At 44.5% G+C, this 26,432-nt stretch overlaps 1 protein-coding gene across 1 annotated transcript in view; it reads left to right on the forward strand.

Annotated features, from left to right (window-relative positions):
• The first annotated feature begins 382 nt into the window (after positions 1-382).
• Positions 383-26,432, forward strand: part of adamts5 (ADAM metallopeptidase with thrombospondin type 1 motif 5) — a 79,473-nt gene continuing 53,423 nt past the window's right edge. The window contains exons 1-2 of the mRNA XM_002935694.5: positions 383-2,114; positions 19,429-19,561. Coding sequence (XP_002935740.1) covers positions 1,056-2,114; positions 19,429-19,561 — 1,192 coding nt within the window. The 5' untranslated portion in view covers positions 383-1,055. The remainder of the gene's footprint in view (positions 2,115-19,428; positions 19,562-26,432) is intronic.

The raw sequence follows: 26,432 nt of genomic DNA on the forward strand, positions 1-26,432 counted from the left end.
GCAGGGAATGCTGGGAGTTGTAGTTGGATGGAACAGGTTCAATAGTTCTTGTGAGTGAGTGTGAAAGCCCCCAGCATTCCATAAGACAGACAATACTTGAGTTCCAGCTCTAAACTCCCCCCTACCCAAATGCCCAGCGTCCCTCCTGCCCAAGTCATTGCTCCATCAGCCAGATCTACCGGGCATTCCCAGGACAAGACATTAAAATGCCACAAAGACGCAGCGAGGAAGGGTGAAGTCAGCTGTTAGTCAGCGACAAGTTGGGAAATCGGATCCCGGCCAGGGTGGAAATGAAAGAGCTGCTGCTTTTTCCTCCCCAAACACACAACCCTTTCCCTGCGCCTGGGATTATTGGGGGGGGGAGTGGGAGGGCTGCTCCAAAAACTCTCTCCCTTTAAGAGGCAGCCTACAGTGACGACTCATTGAAAATGGCATTCCAGTATAAATTTATTGTTCCACCTCCTCTCATCTTCACTTCTCCCTCTCTTCTCTTCATGTTCGCATCCACCCCGGGCTGGAGAAGGGGGGGTTCAACTACAGAAAAAAAAAAAGCGCTTGGACTACTTCAGCCGGCTTCTGCGCTCAGACGCGCGTCTGTTCTGCGTCTGCCTCCCCTGGACCAGCCACTAAAGGCGCAGAATTGCATCCAGTCTGTGAAAGTCGAGTGGCAGAGACGTGCTGAGCAAGTTGTAACATCCATTGTATAGAGAGCTGGCAGTTTGCAGCTATTCATTGTATAGAGAGCTGGCAGTTTGCAGATATTCATTGTATAGGGAGCTGGCAGTTTGCAGAGATACATTGTAGGAAGAGCTGGCAGTTTCGCATCCTTGAGATACATGGTAAGAGGAGCCGGGAGTTCGCAGCCTTAGTGCGACTCTGTAGCAGTCTGCTGATGCCGGGGAGGAAGCACAGGGCAGACACAATCCGCTGCTCAGGAACAAAGTTTTGACCGGTTCCTGCTTCTGTTGACATTTTTATTTCTGAGGCTGATTCATCCCAGACCCTTTTTTTTTATTATTTTTTTTTTCCTTCCCTCCTTTCTCTGTAAGAGAACAATGGTGCTGATCCCTAGCGTCCTGCTGCTGCTTCTGGCTGGGAAGTTGCACTTTGCTGCTGCTGCGCTTTCTAACAGAACTGCAGAGACCGGCCGGGGCGATCCACCTGCCTATTATAAACATCACCGGGGCGAACACCAGAGGCGCAGCGGCATCGTGCAGAATATCGACCAGATTTACGCCGGCGGGGGTAAGGTGGGCTACATTCTGTACGCGGATGGGAAGAAGTTTCTCCTGGACTTGGAGAGGGACGAGCTGCTGCTGTCTCCCCACTTCAGCACCAAGTATCTGGGACGCCTGCATCCCCAGCATCGCTTCCAGCGGCACTGCTTCTACAGGGGGACGGTGGATTCCAGCCCCCAGTCTTTGGCCGTATTCAACCTGTGCGGGGGTTTAGATGGCTACTTTGCAGTCAAGCATGCCCATTACACCATCAAGCCCCTGATCAAGGGCACGGCAGGTGAAGGGCATGTCTACAGCGATGGCTCTGAGAGGGTCCTTCATGCCTTCATCAAGGATCGCTTTAGTTTTGAGACTGTGCCCACCAGGGCCAGCTGTGAGACCCACGGCTTGAGGAAAAGGCTGCATAAGCACGGCAAGGGGGCCACCAGGCACCCCCACCAACACCAGCAAACCCAGGAGAACCCCCAGAAAGCCAACCAGACCTCAGCTCCTTCTGATCCCAACCTCAAGGAAACGCTTTTCCAGTCGACCGCACTAAAAAAACGCCAGCGGAGATCCGTCTCCAAGTCCAGACAAGTGGAGCTGCTGCTGGTAGCGGACGAGTCCATGGCCAAGAAGTACGGGAAGGACCTCCACCACTATCTGTTGACTTTGGCTTCCATCGCGTCGCGGCTGTACAGTCATCCCAGCATCGAAAACCATATCCGCTTGGCTGTGGTGAAGGTGGTGATGCTGACAGACAAGGACAAGGGGCCAGAGGTGAGCAAGAACGCAGCCACCACCCTGAAGAACTTCTGCAAGTGGCAACATCAGCACAACCAGCTGGATGATGAGCACGACCAGCACTACGATGCGGCTATTCTCTTCACCAGGGAGGTAGGTGTGAGTGTGGAGGGCATGGGGGGTTATTCTACTCTATTGCCATTTACCTCCTATCAGTGTTATAGCCAAGGTCATGGCAATCTACCATGCACACGTGTGGTTTATTCCATAGAAAACAATGAACTGTAACTTTTAGACTGCTACAAGTAGCACCTGTGTCAAAGCGTTTAACCCTCTAATAGCCAAACAAGTCAGTGCAGAAGCAGTAGGCTGTCAATCTGCCATGTGTAGCTCGTTTGGTTTATTCCATAGAAAACAATGAATTGTAACTTTTAGACTGCTAAAAGTAGCACCTGTGTCGAAGCGTTTAACCCTCTAATAGCCAAACAAGTCAGTGCAGAAGCAGTAGGCTGTCAATCTGCCATGTGTAGCTCGTTTGGTTTATTCCATAGAAAATAATGAATTGTAACTTTTAGACTGCTAAAAGTAGCGCCTGTGTCCAAACGTTTAACCCTTTAATAGCCAAACAAGTCAGTGCAGAAGCAGTAGGCTGTCACTCTGCCATGTGTAGCTAATTTGGTTTATTCCATAGAAAACGATGAATTGTAACTTTTAGACTGCTACAAGTAGCACCTGTGTCGAAACGTTTAACCCTCTAATAGCCAAACAAGTCAGTGCAGAAGCAGTAGGCTGTCAATCTGCCATGTGTAGCTCGTTTGGTTTATTCCATAGAAAACAATGAATCGTAACTTTTAGACTGCTACAAGTAGCACCTGTGTCGAAACGTTTAACCCTCTAATAACCAAACAAGTCAGTGCAGAAGCAGTAGGCTGTCAATCTGCCATGTGTAGCTCATTTGGTTTACTCCATAGAAAACAATGTTATTTAATATTTAGGCTGCTACCAGCCACCTGTGTGGCATAGTCCATCATCAGAAAATGTAAACCTCTAATAGGTCCATTTAAAGCAATAATGGAAGAAGTAGTAGTGGGGGTGACAATCTGCAATGTAAACCCATGTGGTTTACTCCATAGAGAATAAGGACATGTCATTATTAAATCAGCTTCAAGTTGCCGGCAAGGCTTAGCCCTTTGTCGGAAACGTTAACCCTTTGTTAGCCAAACAGGTTATTTTTAAGCAGCAACTGTGACATAGTAGAAGGGGACTTTACAAATTGTTGCCTGTGTGGTTTTCTCCATAGAAAACAATGTCCTGTATTTTTTAGACTGGAAGTTTAACCCTCTGATAGCCAGGCAGCAGCAATGAGGGAAGTAGTAGTAGAGTGATTCTACCATGTGGTTTACTTCATAGGAAACTATGTCATTTTTAGCCTGGTGTTGCCCAGCCCTTTACCAGAAAAATTTAACCCTTTAAGAGCTAAGCAGCTAATTATTAAGCAGAAATTGGGGGAATAGATACAATTTAGAATAGATTGAATAGATCATTTAAATAAAAGTTAAACAAAAATATGGTAGATTCATAGTGTATGGCTGCTTAGTAATCAGTGCAGTCTGCAGCTCACATCTAGATGCAGGATGTTGATTTCCTATGTGTGAGTCTTTTTTAGGGGGGTGGAAGCGGCTGCTTCATGGGAGTTTTGTGTAATGCTGGCAAGCTTCCTAGTGCTGAAACAGGTGCACTTCATGCTCCCCCCACCCCGTCCCCATAGCCAATTACTGCTGGCAGCACAGCGCCGCTTCCCATGCACGCTCATTCCCTCTGAGCTCTGAGAGAGACAGAGAGAGACATAGAGAGACAGAGAGAGACAGAGAGGGAACATGTGTTCTGCACACACCTCAGCAATTCCTTGACATTAGTGGGAATAGGAATAAACAAGTACAATCCTTAAACATCAAGGGCCCCTGGGCTAGAGGCTGCTCTCTCGTGTGTCTGTAGCTCAGCATTCTTGTCCTATTATCTCCATTTCCCATCTATCCTTCAAAGAAATATGTGTCAGTCTCATGTTGTTTGGCTGTGGGTTATATAATAGGAAAACATGTGCGTGTGTTTAGGGGTGAGCGCTGCACATTCCCCCAGGCAAACCCTACTTTCCATAGGCATATTCCTCTCTCCCCATATACTCGCAACCTTAATATCACACACCCCTCCAGCTGCTGGGAAGATCAGCTCCTCTCTTGGCTTGCACAGCATGCTGGGAGTTCTGCTTCACAACATTGTTCTGGAACAGCTTTGAGGACTGTGTTATACATTCCAGGGGTTGCCGATCCCAGTTATGGGCCATAGAACAGCAGCCACCTGTGCTGATTGACCTAACCACAGGGCCTTTGGGTGGCCAGATCACTTAAAAATTCAGGGACATGTCTAAAATATCCAGATAGCAGGGCTGATTGATTGTTGTTTATTTTAAAAGCAAGCAACGCAGCAACATGTATATGATACATGCCCCTGAATTTTTAAGTAATCTGGTCACCCTATGACAGTGGTCCCCAACCAGGGGCAACATGTTGCTCCCCAACCCCTTGGATGTTGCTCTCAGTGCCCCCAAACCAGGGAGTTATTTTTGAATCTCTGTCTTGAAGGCAAGTTTGGGTTGCAAAAAAACTCGGCATAATGCCAAACAGAGCCTTCTGTAGGCTGCCAGTCCACACAGGGCCTATTAAATAACCAATTATAGCACTTATTGGCACCCCCAGGAACCATTTTCATGCTTGTGTTGCTCCCCAAAACTTTTTCCATTTGAATGTGGCTTATGGGTATAAAAGGTTTGGGATCCCTGCCTTATGCCAAGGTTGCCATTTAACCACCCACCCTCCATAAAAAACACATGCATCTGGAATCAACAGGCCATATGGATAGATAGTAAGTCATTTAAATCCAAACTTCATGGCTTCACAGTAACACTGCAGTCTGCATCACAATTAGCCACGCAGCTTCCTACTGGCAAAGGTGCAGCACTAGGGCAACCTGTAGCCCCTCCAGATGTTCTTGATCTGTAAATCCCAGCAATCACTGACAGTAGTCATTTGGGAGTTAAAGTTCAGCACTGCCTGGAGAGCCAAACAAAATATCAGCACCAGAGAAGGCTGAGCCAATGAAAACACAGGTGGCTGTTTTAGAATCCAGTTCAGCAGCCTTACCAGGTCTTCTGTAACAACAGCTCCCAGTAACCCCGACAATCTTTAGCTGTTGGTGGTATGCTGAGAGTCGCAGTTCAACAACAAGGTTGCACAGTTGTGTTCTGAGCATTACAGTGTCAGAACAAGCACAGCGGTCCTTTGGTTTCATCATGGACATTGACCAGGGGTTGGCAGTTTGTCAGTTTAAAAGAAAACACACATCTGTATACTGCATGGCTACAGAGCAGTCAGTGCAGTCTGCGGCATAAGTCATAACAAACTGCAGATTAACCAAGCAGGATGTGTCTGTTTCACCAATTAACCCACAGAACCTTTCTTTCATTCCATTTTAACCAGAGCCCGGGCTTGATGGGAACTAGTTGAAAAAGGTCTGCTTTTCTGATCCAATTTTGCCTGGGGGGGTCACGCTGAACATTTTTATAACCCAGCTACACAGGTTGAGTGGGGGGGGGAGACTGCAAATGTCAGTTTTGCAGCTGAAAGTTGAAATGAGGCCCCAGAGACTTTGCTCAGCTGGCTGGACCTTTGTTTTCCCTTGGATGACTGCAATTTATTTAATAGGGTGCCCCGAGCCTAAAGGAAAGGTGTGGGTGCTTCTGCAGTGGGTGGGCATAACATAACGTGGCAATCCTGTCCCCCAGAGATTGTTATAAATATAATCCTTTTATACCAACTGTCAGCGTAAAAACTGTATGTTTAGCAAGTGTCAGCGCATGGATGCACGCTGACCCATGCATTTTTATCCTGGATTCCACAATACCTGGAATTTAAACAGTTGCATGGTTGCTAGGGTCAGTAACAAAAGAAACCAGAAAGTGTGTTGATTATGAGTGTATTTTTCAGTGCAGGCCTTTTCTCTTATTCAGCTTCCAGACTTATGCTTGCTAAACCCAAACAGGTGTAATTGTACTCTAGAGTAGCTCCAGTTGGTCACTAACAGCAAAGATTTGATTGGTTGCACTTGAGTAAAGAGTACACCTGTTTTGTGATTTCCCCTCCTAGTATGTAGTTGCTAGGGTAAGTGACTCTAGCAACCACAGACTTTTCAGTACTAAATTGGAGAGATGCACAAGATATACTTACAATGGGCCCCCAAACTCATGAAGGAACCAGGCAACTAAAAAGCCCCCCACACTTGTGATTTGCAGAGAGCCCAGACTTGTAGCACACTAACAGCTGTCGATTTATATAAGGATAATATCAGATTTTATTTCTTGCCGCAGTTTAAGTAACTCATAGTAACCAAGAGATAGTTTGCTCCAGGTCTAGTAACCACAGTCAGTAATAAAACCAGTGCCTTATGGGCCCAGTGCAAATCTAATACAAGCTCCATCCCTTACACCACTATCCTCCTTGCCACCCAGGATGCACCTTGTTATAATGTTATCGCTTTGCTGAGAGGTAGACTCCATGGGGGGGTTCTGGTACAGCTGAAGCCCTTCCTATCCAATGGTCACATTACATTAACTTCTACCCATAGGCCCTGTACTCTGTATAGACCTAAAAATGACTGTGCAAAGCCCTTACAGCCCATAGTCTAGTCTGCTGTAGCTCAAAGCCACTAATCAGGTGTTGCCTTTACAAACTGCAATCTAAACTAATTGATGATTGGTTTCTGCAGGTTACTGTAGATTGGTAGTACAAAATGAGCCCTATCTGTGGATTGTGGGGGGTGCCAATCTAGCCAAATTTCTTCCCAGTGTTGCACTGGGGTGCCAAGGGCCCACCAGAAAACCTTAGGCTGATGCCACACGTGGCGTTTTTACGCTGCATTTTTTCTCAGCCTAAAAACGCCGCACAAGCCACACATGGCGTTTTTCAGCCTAGTACTGGTGACGTAAGCAAATCCCGTTGCCATGGTGCTAATAGTGTGAAATAGCAAAAAACGCAGCGTATTTCCGCTAGGTCTGGCAGCTGCCTTTGCGTATACATAGGAATAGCTTGCTTTGCAAGTACTGGCGTATTTCAGCCTACGCTTGAAAAATCCGTGCTAAGGCGTTTTCTAGCGTATTTACGCTTTGTGTGGTTTGCTTCGCGTCTTTTCAAGTTATTTCTATGGATGATGATATCAGGCGTTTTTCAGCCGCCGAAAATATGCAGCGTAAAAACGCTACGTGTGGCATCAGCCTTAGACCTTAGGCCCACTCTCCCCTTCTCTGTTCACTCACTTTCTTTAGTCTCTTAATTACTTCTTTTTACATACTATTATCTATCCTTTCCCCCATTTCTTCTGTTTCTTCTCATATAGAATTGAGTAATGGCCATGGTATAGGCATACAGGGAAAATGGTAGGGTGAGCAGGAGGGCCCACTGACACCTGGGCCCACCGGGAGTTTTCCTGGTATCCTGGGGGGCCAGTCCCACACTGTCTCTTCCTAATTAGCATCGGACTGGTATCCCAGTTCTGGGGCTCCCTTGGTCAGTTTTAAAGGCAGAGCCAGTCGTGCATTCATCCCTCCATGTCTTCTGTTCCTCTGCCGGTCGCCGCTCCTTAAAAGGTGCTTGAATGCGCCGCAGCAAACACAGGGGGAACCCACCTGCCCGTACTTGCCTGAAAGAATCCATGCAGCCTCCGCAATGAACACAGCCAGCCAGAAATGTCCTCTAAGAGAAATAAACCTGCTGCTGGCAGGGCCAAGGGACTTGGCAGCCGGTGGAACTTCAGATGAATTGCATTTGCTCTCTCTTCCTATGTTTTTCTCAAGTCATAAGTTACATGCCAGTCTCAGGGATTATAAAGGCATTTCAACATCTGAGGCTTAAGGGGGAAAAAAATCCCTGGAATGGCAAGTGGAAACGGCTCTCCCAGATGGCATGGCACGCATTTCATTGCCGGACATTCTTTGGGGAGTGGGTGCTGTTTTTGCTTGATTTTTTCCCCTTTTCACTTGTGCATTCAGTTTCTCTCTGTGCCAGTCCGACCACTAGTCATAAAGCTAAATCCCAGCCCACTTTATTTTGAAAAAGGGGAAACTATTTCCTTTCCAACCAGTATTCCAAAATTCCTTTAGTTGGCACAATTGGCCTTCTGCTGCCAGTCATTTGACTTCTTACTGTAAATGCCCAGCAGCTCATAGACTAAGGCAGTGATCCCCAAACCCTTGGATGTTGCTCCCAGGGGCCTCAAAGTAGGTGCCATTTTTGAATTTCTGGCTTGGGGCAAGTTTTGGTTGCATAAAACCCAGTGTAAAGCCAAACAGAGCCTTCTATAGGCTGCCAGTCCACATAGGGGCTAACAGATAGCCAAATATAGCTCTTATTTGCACCCCCAGGAACTTTTTCCATGCTTGTGTTGCTCCCCAACATTTTTTCCATTTGAATGTTGCTCATGGGTATAAAAGGTTGGGGATCCCTGGACTAAGGAATGGCCTATTGCAGGGCTGCCCTATTAGAGAAGCTTGCTCCTGGGTTTTGAATTGTTTAGTATTTCTACCTTAGCCTGCTAAAACTGGGCACATAATACTACATCCTACATGGCTAATTAAGTTGCATGGCTATATCTAAGCCACTGCAGTCTGCAGTATGCATCTGACCACTAAACGGCAATGCAAGGTGTGGGTTTAATACAAGGGGTGGGGGGCTATAATAAAGTGTTTCTATGTCTGCAAACAGAGGGTACAATGCGAAAGTAGCAGGAGGTGACTGCAGTGGCAAAGGGGTACTTAGTAGTCAGCCTAAGGGTAAGAAGGGTATTTGTGCCCATTCCCATATACACCTTACCTAAGTTGACATTTTACCATGATATAATCGCTGTCCCCATGGATGGGCCCTGGTACAGTCGCACCCCCCCCTGGTAGTTCTACTACTGCTTCGGGATCATGGCATGAATAGCGCCATTGTTTGGCATTAATTCCAGGGTCCATTTGTGTCCATTGGGACCTATACTCTAGACTGGAGTCAGTTCCATCAGGGCAGGCTGAATGATGCTAAAGAGTGTGCATAGGTGCAAGCAGATACAATGAAATAGTGCCCAATTTTGTGTTCATGCCCTTTGTGGGCACTTCACTGTAGCTTAGTGGCCATTGGCCATTGACAATAATCCTGCTATACCAGAGTTTCTGGAGGTCAGAGTTGTAGTTCTGCAGAAGCGGTAATTGGCCAAAATATATATATATGTGGCCAAAAATGTAGAGATGGGGGGGGTTTGTGCCTTCTCTCCCTTCGTGCCAGTAACATCAGAGAAAGCATCTGAACACAATCAGTTCCCTAAATAAACCACTTGTGTAAGTTTATAGTGCAATATACACAACATTCATTCTGGCAGGGCTATAAATAGATAGGCACTAACCTACATACCATAACGAGAAGCATATGCCTTAAAGGCCCCGGCCAAATCCCACCCTCCACCCCCTTTTTTTTTTTCCTAAAGAAAGAGGTTAAAAACAATGAGGCAACGTGTCTGGAATTTAAAATCAGGATTTCTGTTGCCGGTGCCCTGTAATCCTGTATGCGCCTCGGTAAAGTGATATTTATGTTAGTAATGATTTGCCTCAGTTAACCCCGCTCGGCTCTAACAATGGAGCCCCAGCCTGAATGGCAAAGCCATTGGGAGTGGAAATGACCTCAGCACGTTTGTTTTTATTGAATTTGAAACAAAAAGTAACCGTATTTGGCCAACTTTGAGAAAATGTGTGTGAGATTTTTTTTTTTTTTTAAATGTGTTGCTAGGGAACTGCCACCCTATCCATTCCTACCTCACCCTTTATAGGAAGGCACATCTGAGGGCCCTTACATACGGGCGTTTACTCTTGCGTTCCCGTGCCGTGGTGAGGCCGTGCAAGCAATATAGGTCCCTATAAAAATATATCACATAAAATAGCTCAAATGTAAACAAACCATTTTCATAAAAATATACTTTTTTTAATAGTATGTACCAGTGGGTAATCCTAAGTAGAAAACTGCCATTTTAAGTACCAAGGGCCGCCCCCTGGGGTCATACAATCCACAGTGCACACAAACATACCAAGGCACATATACATGTTAGGCACATCAGCCAATTAATGGACAAAGTTCTGTGTTTTGCTTCCACAGTTCTTCCTGTTACAGTAAAGGTGGCCATACACAGGCCAATTCTAGCTGCTGATATCGGTCCCGTGTATGGGCACTAACGACAGGCCTGTCCGACCGACATCTGGCCTGAAATCGGGCAGATCTGGGTCGGGCAGGTTTGATTTTTAGTCGGATCGGGGACTGCATTGGCTCGTTGATGCGGTCCCCGAACTGACAGACGCCTATACCCGTCGTTCTAATTCGACTGTTTGGCCCCAGGTCCAAACGACCGAATTAGCCCGATATTGCCCACCCGTAGGTGGGGATATCGGGAGAAGATCCTCTCGCTTGGTGAGCTCGCCAATTGAGCAGATCTTAGCCTTTATGGCCACATTTAGAGCTCACAGACAGTCACTATTTTTTTGGGTCTCTGGGGGTCTGTTTTGAATCCCAGTCCGGGCCTACCCGCCACCAAAACCAAGTCTAGGGGGTGCAGTTGACTGGCCCCTATCAGATTGGCGCTGGCTTTACAGTTTAAATATATATAGTTTACAAAAAAATGTCTTATTCCCAAAGTTTACTGGGGGGGACCTAAATTGATTTTCCCATGAGGTCCAGTAATTCTCAGCTACAATACTGATTGGAATGAATCCTTACATACTTCATATGTTTCCCCACTTACCCTATTGATCTGCTCAGCCTAATGTTGATGTCCTGGTTGAACTATAACTCACACCACCAGAGGGAAGTTTGTTTACTAACTTCAGGAGCAGGTTAATTGGCATAAATAATGGACAGAAAAAGGGGGGCATCATCAGTAACTGGGGAACTATAAATCCTTGCAACCCTCAGTGCAGGGCAGGGAAAACTCCAGCCTTGCAGTTGTTATTGAATGACTGTTGGCGGGGGGGGTGAAAGTTGTCCTTTTGATAATATCAGGATGACTGTAGTTCCTCATCCCTAACCTAGGCTCCAAACAAGCATCTATGTGTTTTGATTGGCTCAGCCTCCAGCCGTGCTGGATATTTTGCACATCCTAACGGTGTATTTGTCCTCCGAGCGGGCGAAACGCGTGAGGTACATTTTCCATTTCTGTTTACTAGCAAGGACTACTTTGAACTTCGTGCCTGTGTGCTAACAGAATAATATTTGCATTTTAGCTGTCAAGCGAGAACATTTCACAAGCAGTTGGTAGCTCTCAGACGTGGGGAAAGTATGCATTAAGTGAGCACATGACAATGTAGGATTTTGGCATAAATATACGAAATCTCTCCGGCAGAACTACCTGGGGTGACCCGGGATGTTATTGCCAAGAGATGTGTTCCTCACTGTTCCATTGGCTCATATGGTGTCACAGGCTTGCACTGGGGTGTAACATTTAATAGAGAAAAACAGATAGATTTAGTGAATACTATCCAGAAAATAAGGACATAGCAAGGATGCCCAGAATGCTTTGTGCACAGTGGTCTAAAAAATAGTGGGAAAATTCCCCTTCCCCACACAAATGGTGCCAGTTATTAACTCTTAAAGACTCCCTGTCCCTCTCCTCTTTAAACTGCCCTCAGAGTACCCTGATGTGCTCTGCTTTAGGAATTTGTACAATCTGATAGACATAAAAGCCTTTTTATTGCCTGAACTAACAAGTTCAGGGTCAGACACTTGAAACTGATCCCAAGTGCCAGGGAATCTAGCAGGGGTCTGTACCAGTCTGTCTCCTTTATGTTGTAAAACAGTGTCATTTGTACCCACTGGGCTGGTTGCACAGCACAGCTGCACTAGAGTATTTTGGGCGTAATGTATTAACAGGGGCAGGGTTTGCACCAGTTCTTATAACCCATAGCAACCAATCAGATGGTAATATTTGCCGTTCATCTGTTTGAAATCAGGAATCTAATTGGTTGGTATATTTTACCAGATCTGGAGCAAACCCTGTGGTCAATTGTCCACCTGAGGTGGAGCAGCACCATTGTCCTAGTCTGCCCCACTGCTTATTTGTCCATACCCTACCCTGTTAAGTTGGCCAGGAGGGCCCCATACATGGGCCAAAAAGCTGCTGACCCAGCCCCTACAGACCATGTCAGATGCTTATTGGCCTGTGTATGTGGCATTCCTGGTAGCCTGATCAAGGGATATCTGGTTGAAAATTGGTCAGAGGTCTAGGTAAGGGTGGCCATACACAGGCAGATTTCAGCTGACAATTTGGTTCTTTCAGAGCTTATCTGCTGGTGTATGGGCACTCCAATGGGCCTACCCGACACCTGGCCTAAAAACTGGCCAGATCTTGATTGGGCAGACCGCATGAGCTTGTTGCTTCAGTCCGATGGCACCTATGCCTGCCATTTTAATTCGATTGTTTGGCCAAATGATTGAATTAGCCCCATGTCGCCCACTTTAGGTAGGCATAGCCAAAGAAGATCCGTTCGTTTGGTGACATCGCTAAATGAGCGGATCACAACATTTGTGGTTACCTTTAGTAACCCCATCCAGTAAAGACAACACGTTCACAACATCCTCTCCTAATGGGTCTCCCTAGGAACCCCTTTATGATTCTGTTGTTGGCCTGGGGAACAAATAATCACATTATAGTATATGCACAGCTTTATGGAAGGCTGGGCAGGGGCCATATGTTTTCTTTATTGAAGAAAGTGTAGCATGAAACTCCCCACCAGTAGTAAGGACCCCCCATCCCATTAGAACGTTCAGCTCTTAAAGTTACAGGCACTATTTTTGCAGTCCATGGAATGTCAGCATAACCTGTAAATCCCCAGAAAGAACAGATAATTTCCTCCTTTATCTCTAGACTGCTAAATTCCTTGTAGTTTCCATGTTATGCTTGGCCCCAGATGCTGCCATTATTTACTCCTGTATTTCACTCCTATCAGCTTTCCCACAGAACTCCTTTCAGACAGGACAGCTACTGTGTTTTGCTGCCCGATCTTCATTTTTACTTTCTACCGAGGTCAATCAGGCCCAAGTACATGAAGGCAAATTCTCTCACATTTAGCTGTCAGCTGCATAAGAAGAGCTTGCTAAATTATTCTGATGTGGATTCTTCAATACGGTTATTTATAGAAGCTGGATCAGCATGTTGTTTCCTTGGCTGGAGGAATGTGTACAGCAACAATCTTCAACTTAAGGCTCTTCAGCTGAAGCTTCATGGAACTGAAGGTCCCTAGTAGGCTATATGGCTATGTAGGCTAGTGATGGCCATCAGTGGTTGACTCCAGGTCATGGGATATCTGCCACACTGGACATTTGTGGAAGTAGAGCTCTTCAGACAAAGTGAATGAGTTGTTTGAAAGTACTCTCAAGTGAAGTCCTAGATTTTCCCTTACCAGTCACGTGGGCAAGGTCTGGAAACCACCCCTAATGTGTTTTTAACCCCTTAAAGAATGTCCGTGAAGATCGGAAGGTCTCAGATACTGCAGTTGTGCATGGCCATAGCAACACAAGACCACGCCAAGTTCCATAGAAGAGAATATTGGGATATTTTCTGGCTTGAACATAGATGTGTCTTATAAAGTCTGGGCCGTTAGATGCAAGTTCTACCTCTGTAACATCTCAGCAGGAATCTGGCCTGCAACAGTTTATGGACATAGCTGTGTAGTGTAAGCTTCATTATCATCATTATTATTACCTGTAAGAGGAGATAATGCAACAGAATGCAAGTCAAGTGACCACTAACACGACTCAGGCCAGTACAACAAAATTAAGTACAGAACCCACAAATACAACAAAATACATTATGGCACCCAGCATGTAGTACAGTGACAGCAGTTGTACCAGAAGGGCCCACAGCAGAATGAAGTATACTATAATTCAGTGCACTGACCATCACCAGAACAAAATGCATTACAGTGCCCCAAAACACAGCAGACCACAATACAGTGCCCACAAAAAACAAAATAATTTAGTTCATTGCCTGTGAACTCAACAGAAGGTAGAATAGTTCCATATCCCAGCCTCCCTACATATCTATTCCAGTGAACATTTTGGTTAAGTGAAGTCACTGGGGAGAACTATATTGGAAGAAACCTTCCTATATAGAGATAAAGCTGTCTGATTCTTGCTGTACACTGCGCTTGACTTTCTGCAGCCACTCTTTTAAAGATTTTTGTAGACACTTTGATAAAGAGGCTATCTGTCTCTGATAATGAGCAGGGTGTGTCATTTGAATGAATCATTGAGCTGCATTCATATCCTTAGAACAGCTGTAACATTGTACCAGTGTGTAATATATAGAAATAAGAATGTGTTAGATGGGTTACTGCCGGCTTTACTTTCATTTTCCCAGGGATTGGTAAAACTAGATAGGTGCCTTTTATATAGGGGCAAGGTAATGTAAAAGATAATGTATGGACAGCAGAATACCCATGGGTCAGGCATTTATTGCTCAAAAATGGGCATTGCTTATATTCAAACAAAAGTCACCTGACGGGTGGGGGCAACAGCAAGATCAGGGCGATTACCATTGTTGTCCATGGCAAAATGATCCTTAATTGATCGACGTAGGGTTCCTATCAGATTGCAGATGATTGGACATGCTTTAAATCTTATGATGCACCATGTCGGCCGCTGTGTGCTACCTCAGCAGATACGGAAGGAAACAGCAGCTGCAGCTCCTCTTTACTTCCTGCAGTTTTGGCTATTTGGGCTGGGAACAATAGGAAGTTGGCCATACACTGACCCACAGGCCAGTCGGTTTGATACAGAGAGTATCATGAAATGTATGGCCACCTGCACTACGGGTTGCTGGTAGATCTTTTGGATGCACATAGAGATGCAGATTGTGGGTCATGGGTTGAGTTGTGGGTCTTATCCATATTTCCTATATTATATAACTTAATTGATCTGTTTTGCAGCAACACCACTTCCTGTTTAATTGGGGTCAGCAGGTCCCGGATTAGGTTGCAGATAAGGCAGTTGCAGATCATAGCAAGTAAAAATGCAGGTTGCAGGCCGCACATCCGGATCTCAAAAATTGGTTCCGTGCAGAGATACCAACAAACAGCTGTGTGTGCATACACCTACAAAGCTATGCAAAAGCCCAACAATATAAACTTTGAGTAGGACACTCTTACAGAAAGCTTTTCCTGCAAACCTATCCTGGATATAGTGCATTTCCATATAAGTGGAGCACACAGAGATTTTCTGCAGGCAAAACAAGTTCCAAAAACCTGTAAAATCCCTATTTTTATGCCATGGGCTCAGACTGGAAACGTTCTTTCCATTTGAATGAGAAATTACTTGGAAGCACATTCTTTGTTGGTTTTGTCTTTTTTTTAATGTTTTAAGGAAAACTGATATTGGATATGAACAGGTGGTTTGGGGAGGGTGGGTTAATTATGGAGGAAAAGCCTAAAACCCGGTTCATTTCTTTGTATGTAACATAAGATAATACATTAACAGATATTTACAAAAGTCTGCTGCTGACACACATGTACAGATTGTCTTCCCCTAAACAGATTTGAACAGCAGATTGTTGAGAGACTTGTTCCAACAGTAGGTTTTATTATAAAACAAGAGCACTCCTTTGTCAGTCTGCATTCTTATGTCTCTCTGGAATGGTGACAAGTCTGTCTCCGTGATGTTGGAACTTGCTGGGGCATCTGGGAGTGACATGAACATCTAGTGGAGATAGGCCAGGTTTGAAGAAGATGGATCCGATTCAGTTGGACAAGTAACTTCTAAATTTTGTTCAATATTTCCCCATAGACTTCTGTTGAGTTTTCTTGAGATTCTGAATCTGGCCCAATATCTTACTATGGAATTAGGAAATATTGGCATCACTCATGGAAAGGTCTTCATAAGTTGCTTTTGGATGTCAGGACTCTGACTCTTGTATAATGAAGCTGATGCCTAAGGAGGAATTATACATAACATGATTTCAGTAAATTAGATTTGTGTTGTTATTTCTTGCACCGATCCTTGCAGAAAAGTGAAACCAAAAGTACAGTCATTTTCCGACATCTTTGTCTTTTTGTTCTTCAAAGCAATTGTGGGAGGAGTAGAAGGCAGCCGATAAAGTTATTAATCACCCCTATGTAATGGGCACCTACTAAGAACCAGAAAACAATTTGGGGATGGAAGGCCACATTTATACATGACCTGTAGGTAACTGAGGCCTCCTGATTACAAATGTAGGTAGGGTAGTAAGGGTGCAAAACAAAATGAACTGTTAATGTTTAAAAATAGATATTTATTTTGCTCCAAAAGGGGCAGAACTTACTGGCGAATGTGTACTGGCGAAATCTGAATCAAAATTAAAACTGGCCATACACGCACCGATAATATCGTACCAAACCTCGCAGGAGGCTGCTGATATCGGTCGACTCACCGATCGGGCCGATTAAAAGATTTCGATTGGGCGCCATAGAAGGCCCCTGAGCAAAATCTGCCTTCAGGGCTGAATCGACAGAAGGAGGTAGAAATCCTATTGTTTCTACCTCCATATCTGACGGTTCAGCCCTGAATGTCAGTGGAGGGTCGGAACGATGGTCGCATGAAAGATCGAACATCGCCACGTGTGTGCCCAGCTTAAGGGAAACTATAGTCTTCTATTCACACCCGCCAATGTCCTATCCAGAAGCTGAAATAGGACATGCCCAGAGATTGCAGAACACTCTATGGAAAAAGCCCCTGAGTTGGCTGTACATGCCCCGATGGTTGGACATAAGTCACCCGCTTGACCAACATTGGGGAATAATGTCCCCAATGTTGCAGCTCAAAGTAACCCCTAAAGTAAGTAAGTAAGTAACCCTGGGAAATCAGCAGCATATAATAACACTGCTAGTAGTAGGCAGCTGCCTTTTTTTGCCTAATTGCTAAGCATGGAATATAACAGAAATGTGCAAGTCTATAGAATTTTTTTTCCTAATAAAATGCCAACTTGAATAAAAGAAACCATTTGCCTTTATACTAATTCCCCGGCCTCCTGTTTCTCCTACTGTTACAGCAAAGCCTTCCATGTAATTGTGCATTTTATTTATGGGACATTGTTCCTTTAATTACATTACATGAAAAGCTAATGTACAACTGCCAGGCTGCTTCTCACCCCCCCCCTGCCCCCACCATCAACTTGTGGAGTCATTAGTCCTTTGAATCCACATTCCTGTATTCTAGTAAACAGGCCACACGTGTCCCCCAGGGGTTAAAATCTAATTTCATTTAACTTCTGCTAACAAACGCGGTTCTGTTTAGGATAACAACTGCCGACTTGTGAACAGAGAAATGATTGCATGCTAATGATTCCTCCTGCAGTTCAGCGACACTGTGCTTTACAGTTCCAAAAGGCAACACTCGCTTGGGTTTATTGAAGTATTGTGTAAATAGAATGTGCCGCTCGGGGTCTATGCTAGGCCGGCATTCATCCCAGAACCACATTACATTCTGTTTATGAGTGCAGGTCAGTGTTGCGTTTTGTGATGTCAGAGTGTGTGGCCCCCCTATAAAAAAATAATGTTGTTTTTCCTATGTCATGTTTAGTTTTTAGGTTTCTTAGAATTTACCTGCTAAATAGTTCAACCGAGAAGGAAAAATAACCAGGGGAAGGCTAGGAATGTATTACACCTATTTACCCTCAGATTTTCCTGCAGAATTGTGTTTAGAACAAGGGTACACCTGTGCTGCCATAGATTTATAATATCTCTCTGCACAGGCAATGAGAAAATCTAGTGGTTGTCTCTGCTATGGTGGGGGCCATTTTATTACATATTATTTATTAAACTGACAACACCCCATTGATAATATGCTGTCCCCATCTGGTTTTCTGCAAAGGGATTTCAACACTATCCCCCATATGTAAAAAAAGGCACTAAATTAGCCCAGTAGCAGTAACCCATAGCAACCAATACGATGACCAGGTGACCAGTCAAATTTACCTGCTGATTGGTTACTGCTTCTGGGCAAACTTAGTGCCTATTATTATATAACCCCCAATAGGAGGTAATGAGAAGTCACCCAATAGGAGGTAATGAGTAAGTCCTGAGTGGTCTGGTTTGGTAGACCAACACTGAAGCCAACTTGCGTCTTGACCCACTGACTGCACCTATTTATGTTCACACCTGTCCAAGCCCACCCAACTAGCTTACCTCCCAAAGCCAACCCTCCCCTGCCACATCTGGATGTCATGTCAATCTAGACTGAAAATTGATATCACACTAGACTGGAAGTGCATTTTAATTTCATCTGTGGGCCACTTCCTACCCAGAACTTTTTGTATGGTACCCATGGACCAACCACATGTCTGGAGATCAGGGGTTTTCCACCTGAAACCCAACCATTTTGAGGGTGCCCAGACCTAAGCTTGTTGCCAGTCTGCCAGTGAGACAAGACTAAAGCTGGCCATACACGCACCAATAATATTGTATGAAACTTTGTTTCGTACGATATTCGGTGCATGTATGGCTGTTCAAAGAGGCAACCGATATCACAAAAGGCTGCGGGTATCAGTCAACTCGTCGATCGGCCAGGTTTAAAGATTTTGATCAGGTGCCCGAGCAAAATCTATGTTCAGGGCTGAAGGTGAAGGTAGAATTTCTATTGTTTCTACCTCCATATATGATGATTCAGCCCTGGTCATACAAAATATTAAAATTGCTATTTGTATGGCCACCTTAAAGCTCGCCCTTACATGCTAAGGTTTGGGCAGTTCGGCTGATTCTGACCATACTGTTTGGCCTTCTGGGCATGTTTGCCAGGTCAGAGCTATTTGTTGAGCAGTCATTCTGAGATATTGGAGTGCAGGTGGTGGGACATGTTGGTAAGTGCATGGTAGATCAGAAGAGCAAGTAAAGAGTCTCATCTTCCCTTCACGTCCAGTAGTTCTGATTATTTAGGCTATTTGAATGAACAGGAACAACAGGGAGGTGGTCTCATACAGTATTCATCCTTTCAGCCTCTGGGGCCGATTAGTCAGATACCAAAGACTGACCCATTTTAGCAACCCTTGAAACCACACAAGTAGTCCTTGATTTCAAATGCTGGGAGTTGCTCTTTAGAGCAGGTGTAAGGCCACAGGCTTGTGCATAAAGCATTGCTCATTCACAGCTCAATACACACCAATATAGGATTTGGGAGCATTGGGAATCCCATTTGTGCTCTGCAGTTGGCTTGGTAGGGTTAATGTGCCAGGTGAGGTTTGTAACATTCTATCCCATTGCCAGACTTCCATCGACAGTCGCGAGCCAAGGGTTTACTCTGTATAAGTGGCTGACAACATGTTGTTGCTCACTGTTAGTGTAAAATATGATTTGCATGACTTATTTTTCCTTCTTGGACAGGATTTATGTGGGCATCATTCATGTGATACCTTGGGAATGGCAGACGTTGGAACCATATGCTCACCGGAGCGCAGCTGTGCAGTAATTGAGGATGACGGCCTCCACGCAGCTTTCACTGTCGCTCACGAAATTGGTATGTGGTGATTTTTTTCTGTTCTTTGGCCAAATCAAACACTTTAAACAGCTGCATTCGACAAACCCAAATACTCTTCAATGAATTCCAGCTTTACACTATTTCATCTGTTTGCAGGGGGATTATGTTTTTCTGGAACAATATTTAGGGCCATCGGCAAAGCATTATATTATATATAGCATCTCCCACCTGGGGGTTATTTAGCATTTTCTAAGGCAAAATTGACTGAACTTATAAAATAATTAAGCACTTTATTTTTCTGAGCAGGAGGGTTATATAAATAACAGGTGGAAAGTTTTTTTCCAGGTCTCATAACCCATAGCAACCAATCAACAAGGAGCGTTTACAGGTCTGCTGTTTGTAGGCAGGCCTCTGGTTGCCATGGGTTACTAGGAATGGGCCAAAGTTTTCACCTGCTATTATATTTCGATATTGTAAAAATACACCTCTGATCTATTTGTTATGGCATTTTCAGGGCAGGAAAAGAGGAATTTGGCCTCAAGCCTTGAGGCGGCCATACACAGGTCACAGTATTCTGGTCCATCGGGCAAATGAACAGATACCGTAGGGTTGATTCACTAAAGTGCGTTAAAACGTTATTTATATCATGGGTTAAAAATGTTATCGCGTCTTATCTCAACGCACGATTCACTAAAAGTATATTTGCGTTAATTTAGACGCGATGCTGTTTGCGTTATTTAAGTCGCGAAGACTATTTTCGTGCAGTATTCGACGCAATGCATGTTAATTAATGCAGCGTGCTACTTGTTGCGCGCGCTAATTAACACACGTCCGCTACTTATCATGCGCACGCCATATTAGCCATACACACCATTACTTTCGTAAAACTACTTTTCTGAAAATGCCCATTTCCCTGCAAACTGGCGGCTGCATCACTCTGGGGCCAACACAGACTTGAATAAATCCCACTGCAAAGTCCATATTGTGTTGCCAAAAGCTCATGAACTGTACTTTTCTATAATTACCGCCTGCCCCAAGTAGATCTTTTCATTTACTAATTAACGCATTCGGTTGCGCACTATTTAACGCACGCGATATGCGACTTAACGCATGCCATAATACTTTAGCGAATCACGAGTTTTTTCTGCGTCAATTTTAACGCAAAAAAGCATGCGATAAGCGTTATCGCACTTTAGTGAATCAACCCTCATAACAGATACCATAAGAGGGGCAATAAATGTGGGATCATATACATTTTCAAAAGGTTGCAGTTCCGTATGCTTGAAATTGGCCAAACAGCCCAACCAAATCTGGGCATGCATGGGCAGTTTTGGAGCACTTCTTTGGACAGATGATATACTGGGTAAAATTCAGCTGTTGTTCTTTACTTGTTGTGTCAGGGATGTCCAATATGTAACTCTCCAGCTTTTGTGAAAGTACAACTCCCTGCGGGCAGCCCTGTCTATCTGTCTATCTCCTAGGCTGATTTAAGAAGAAATGGAGGGGGGTGGTGGCAGAATGGTTTTGCTGCCCCTCGTACAACTATAAAGCTTAGTCAGCACAGTAGCACTAGTCTTGATGGTTTAAGGCCTTATGGGTCTCTGTTAGGCGTCTTTAAACATCAAGGGCTTAGTGCTACTGAACTGAAAGTACTGTATAGTGTGCCTTCGAGCATGGTATGGCACTGTAGCTCTTGATAGGGTTGATGGAAGTCATAATTCTGCTTATAGTTGCCTATCCCTATGTAACCCCATTCTTCATCTCCATTCCAGTTCTTCCACACTCTTCCTCTGTTGGTGTTTTACCCCCCACATTCCATCTTCCTTGCTAAGGGGAAGATCAGCTGACTGTTGGTTTGGAAGACCCTTGACATTCATGAACATTTTTACATTACTCAGCCTTTAATGAATATGAAAAAAAACATCCATTTTCAAAGTGATCTTCTCACTACAAACACACAAAAAAGGGAGAAAAAAAAGGAAAATATTATTCCATGTTCTTGGCAGGAAAAAAACAGAGTTAGGGAAACCAAATCTGAAACTGCCAACTCGAAAACTACCTCTAAGTGCCTGCCAAATCAAAGTATAGTCTGCTTTGGAGTCTCGGTTCAGCAGTTCAAACATCTTTAAATAGAAAGGAAATAATAGGTTGTGGAATTTAAGAATGTTAACGTGGTTAATCCCTGTGTTTCTGAACTGCAACTAATTAGATCACTTTATATTTTCATAGAGATGTGACAGAAAGGTCCAGGATGAGGCTAGAACTTCAAAGCATTGGTTATTGAATTTAGGGAAAACATGATTATACCTCCATACCTTAATAGGTATCAGGAAAAACCCAGTGGGCATTAGTCACATGGGCCTCTCTCTCCCAAACACCACCCTGTGCCCAGTGACCACTGATATTGGCAGGCACTGGTTACATTAGAGATTACAGCATCCTTATTTGGGTTGGGTTTGAGTTATGAGAGGGTTGGTTAGGGTTAGGGCACACATAAGGGGGTGGTTGGTCCGTCACTTGGCTGCGGCCCTGGTGGGGCCAATGCACCCAGTCTAATGCTGTACTTGTTATTAATATGGGAAGGAATTGTCCCAGTCAGCATGGGTGGTTTTCTGTGAAGGTTTTGGAAGCCTAAAGCAAAACCAATACATTTCCTAAAGCACATAGGATGAGGGTGTTATACATTACATTGCCACTGAATTTATCCTACCATGTATCCTGGAAACAGCACTGCGTTTCTATGTGTTCTAGGGTATTATACAATGTATGTACAGTATGTATTGTGACATGCTGAATGCCTGTACACGCAATTTTGGGGGAATTAGCATTGGTAGGCAGGCATGCAGAGGATCTGGAGCATAGAGACAGGGACACCAAGTCTTCAGGCAAAACTCAGGTTTATTAAGGGCCCATTCTTCCCAACAGAAACATAAAGACAATAGTTCATACACAGTTCAGGGTTTTGAGATGTCCCTTCTTCAGGGTTCTCACCTTCCAGGGTTATTTTCCACGCTCTGGAACACACAGGCTTCACACTAAGCCTTGCTGAGCCCTCTCAGCACTCATTCATTCGGTCAGCACTCCCTCTGCTTCCTGGCAGTGGGCAGGTGGCACCCCCAGCTCCTCTGGGAGTTCCTCACACAGGCAGCCCTCCTGCTCTGTGCCCTGCTCTGAGAGTGACCTTCACATAGTCACGGTTCAATTCCAACTCCCACCCTGTAAATCATACAGCCCTTTTATTGGCTGCTCACCTGCAGCCTAATCAGGCAGCTCCCTACAGCTGGCCCAATCAAACCTTAAAGGAGATTTACTCCAACACAGCATTACCTGCTGTAAAACCAGGTATTTTACCTTAGGCCATTTGCATCCCACCTTAAATACTGGTGGAAATACACCAAATAATGACCTTTCCCATTGCATCTCTCACAGTATATACTGTATATGTACTACCATGTGGTGTCAGGAATTATTTGTGGAATTGACACTGCATATATGCTGCCATGTATTGATCATGGGATACTATGGATAAGCCTATGTACAAAATGCCTTTAATTAGCCTCTTCAAACACAAACATCTTACTCTGTCTATGCTGTCAGGTAACCCAGAGCAACCAATCAGAAGTATCAATTTTTGATGGTAACTAGCCTAGATCAGTAAAACCCAACTGCTGATTGGTTGCCATGGGTTATGAGACGAGGACCAGCTTTGCCCATGTTACTACATACCCTCCCGTGTGGACAAATTACAATAGTAAAGCAATATATATCAGTTGTTAATTGTTAGTCAATAATGGAAACAGCACAGTATCCATCAGAATTGTCCAGTGGTTGTTTTGAGACTTTCTTAGGTTTAGGACCCCTTTATGATCTAACTAATTTTAGGGACATCTTTGACCAGCACAAGCTTAAGGTGCCCATACACGCCAAGATCTGCTCGCTAGGTCAGGTCACCAAGCGAGCAGATCTTGTTCCGATATCCCCACCTACAGGTGGCCGATATCGGGCTAATTTGGTTGTTTGGCCCTTGGGCCAAACGATTGAATTAGAATGATAGGTATAGGCGTCCGTCTGTTCGGGGACTGCATCAATGATCCGATGCGGTCTCCGATCCGACTCATTTTTAAAACCCGATTACAGGCCAGATGTTGGTCGGGCAGGCCCATCGTTAGTGCCCATGTATGGCCACCTTTACTCTAGGAACTTACTGTAGTTGTATATGTTCTGTTACACTAGTTGTAGTTTGGCCTGGCCTTCCTTATTCACTGACTGTAGTTATTCTTAGAGTCAGTCCCTGGTGTATGAACAATAAGACTCCTAGATATGCCCATGATATGAATCTTGTTGCAGCCGCCATATTGATCTTCATCCTTTGACCTGTAAGTGTGCGGTAATTGCAGTTTCCATCTTGGCACTGCCAACTAAGCCCATGGACGTGCCACAATTGTCTACATACAGGCATCTTGAAATTCTCAGCACAAACTCAATCTGAGTCCATTTCTGGGAGAGAAAGTCTATCTGGCTTTTTCATTTAGAAACTTGTGTAGCAGAGGTAAAATATTTAGCAGAATAAACGGAGGAAAAACAGCTAAAGAGAGAGAGAGAGAGGTTTGGCAAGTAAATACGCGGTATCCATTCACAAACACAGCCTCTAACTGCAGCTGAGAAAGGAAGCCGGGCTGGCATACAATGGAAAGTAGATGTATTTTAATTACAAAAAATATCCGCACTGGAAAATGTTGTTAAATCCCTTGAAACCGAGCCTTTTCTGCAGGTTTTGGGCTTAAATGTTTTCCTCTGCCTGAAAACAGCTATACACACCCAAACACAGGCACGCATCCTTATACTCCTTTATGAGCTCTTCCGTACATCGTTCAAGCCGTGTAACAGAATATATATACATATATATATAGATATATATTTAATATACAGTTTGGTCATTTCCCTATGGCAGTGTTTTTCAACCTTTTTTGGGCAAAGGCACACTTGTTTCATGAAAAAAATCACGAGGCACACCACCATTAGAAAATGTTAAAAAATTTAACTCTGTGCCCAGCAGCAGCAGTGCCCCCCTAGTACATTGGTGCCCAGCAGCAGTGCCCCCCTAGTACATTGGTGCCAAGAGCAGTGCCCCCCTAGTACATTGGTGCCCAGCAGCAGTGCCCCCCTAGTACATTGGTGCCAAGAGCAGTGCCCCCCTAGTACATTGGTGCCCAGCAGCAGTGCCCCCCTAGTATATTGGTGCCAAGAGCAGTGCCCCCCTAGTACACTGGTGCCCAGCAGCAGTGCCCCCCTAGTACATTGGTGCCCAGCAGCAGTGCCCCCCTAGTACATTGGTGCCAAGAGCAGTGCCCCCCTAATACATTGGTGCCCTGCCTACGGCACACCAGGCAACATCTCGCGGCACACTAGTGTGCCGCGGAACAGTGGTTGAAAAACGCTGCCCTATGGGACCAAACTGTAAATTATATCCTTATAAACGGTGCTTAGCGATGTCATCAGTTATAACTGGAGCTTAGTGATGTCATTTCTTTTATATGGTCATAGAACTCGGTAACTTTGATATCCCTATATTTTATAATAGAGGGTACTTTAATCACTGTATATAGTGAATAGACACCCCCCTCCGCTCCTGCCCCCTACCTTGCCCCTACTTAAAAAAGCGCAGGGGCCTGCAGATGTTTGCACAATGCATAGTGTGTTAGTTTATTGTAAATGAGCAAAACGCCCATAGACTCCATAGGCTGCAAATAAAAAATTGAGCAGTAAAAAAAGTTGTGCGGTATAAAAATTCCCACTTTAAAGCGTTTTGCCGTTTCTCACATTTTTTTGGTAGAGCTAAACGTCTCAGCTTCACTTATGGCTATAAATGAGCCCTTCAGGCTTATAATTTCAAGTGCTAGCTGGTTACTAAGGCTTAATTACCCTGGCAACTGTTTGGAAGTCAGAACGGAAGCGGAATAGGGGGGAACCGAAAAAAATAAGTGATCGTTTTTTTATTGCTGGGGTCACAGACCCTGACAACCAGACAGCAGTCGATGGCTGGAAATAGAGAGGACAGGAAGACTATGGGGCAGATTTATCAAATCACAAGTTCGAATCCCGAATGGGAAAAATTCAGATTGGTAACGAAAATTTCTGAAGATCGCAAATATCACGAAAATGCTTACAAAAAAATCGCATTAGTCACGATAATATCGTATTGGCGATCCGAAAGTCACGAAATTTTCGTACCGTGCAATTGTAAACAAAATTGTAAACAAAATCGTGCAGACGCCCGAAAAATTTGCCGAAGATATGCTCAGAGCGTTTGAATGAATGCTTCGTGCCTTTGTAAATGTGCCCCTAAGAATTGAAAAAAATACAAAAATACAAAATAACTATAAAAAACTATAAAATAATTGCTTGGAATAGCTCTATATATCTATAAAATGCAAACAACACTAATTTACCCTTTAATAATCAGGGATCACCCCACATGTACAGCAGAGGTGGCTTATTCTCTGTATATTAAATCCCTTCATATTATTTCTTCACCTTTTCATTGAAGAGCCCTGGCTCTGTGTGTGCCCAGCCCGGTGCCCCTTATCAAAGCCATTGTGAAAGGAGAGCTGCCGTGCAACACAATCCCGTATTGATCGCTCCCATTTTTGTCTGCGCACGAAACAGGAAGCTTTTAGACTTTCCAGTCTTGGTCTCACGTTTCTCCCAGACAATACAGGGGCCCGCAGCGCTCTCTTTGTGAGGATTGCATGTCTCTGCCAGGGCTCTGCAGCTGAGCTCTGCGCATTCCAAGGACAGATTCGCTGCTCTCAGCATTTCCAGATGACTTTGTCAGGAAGAGATTTCATGGGCACGGTATATATTAGTGAGATAATAGATATCTGAAGAAAATGAGTTTCTATTTTCAGGC

Source organism: Xenopus tropicalis, chromosome 2 (assembly GCF_000004195.4).
Source record: "Xenopus tropicalis strain Nigerian chromosome 2, UCB_Xtro_10.0, whole genome shotgun sequence".
In the NCBI taxonomy this organism is placed as follows: domain Eukaryota; kingdom Metazoa; phylum Chordata; class Amphibia; order Anura; family Pipidae; genus Xenopus; species Xenopus tropicalis.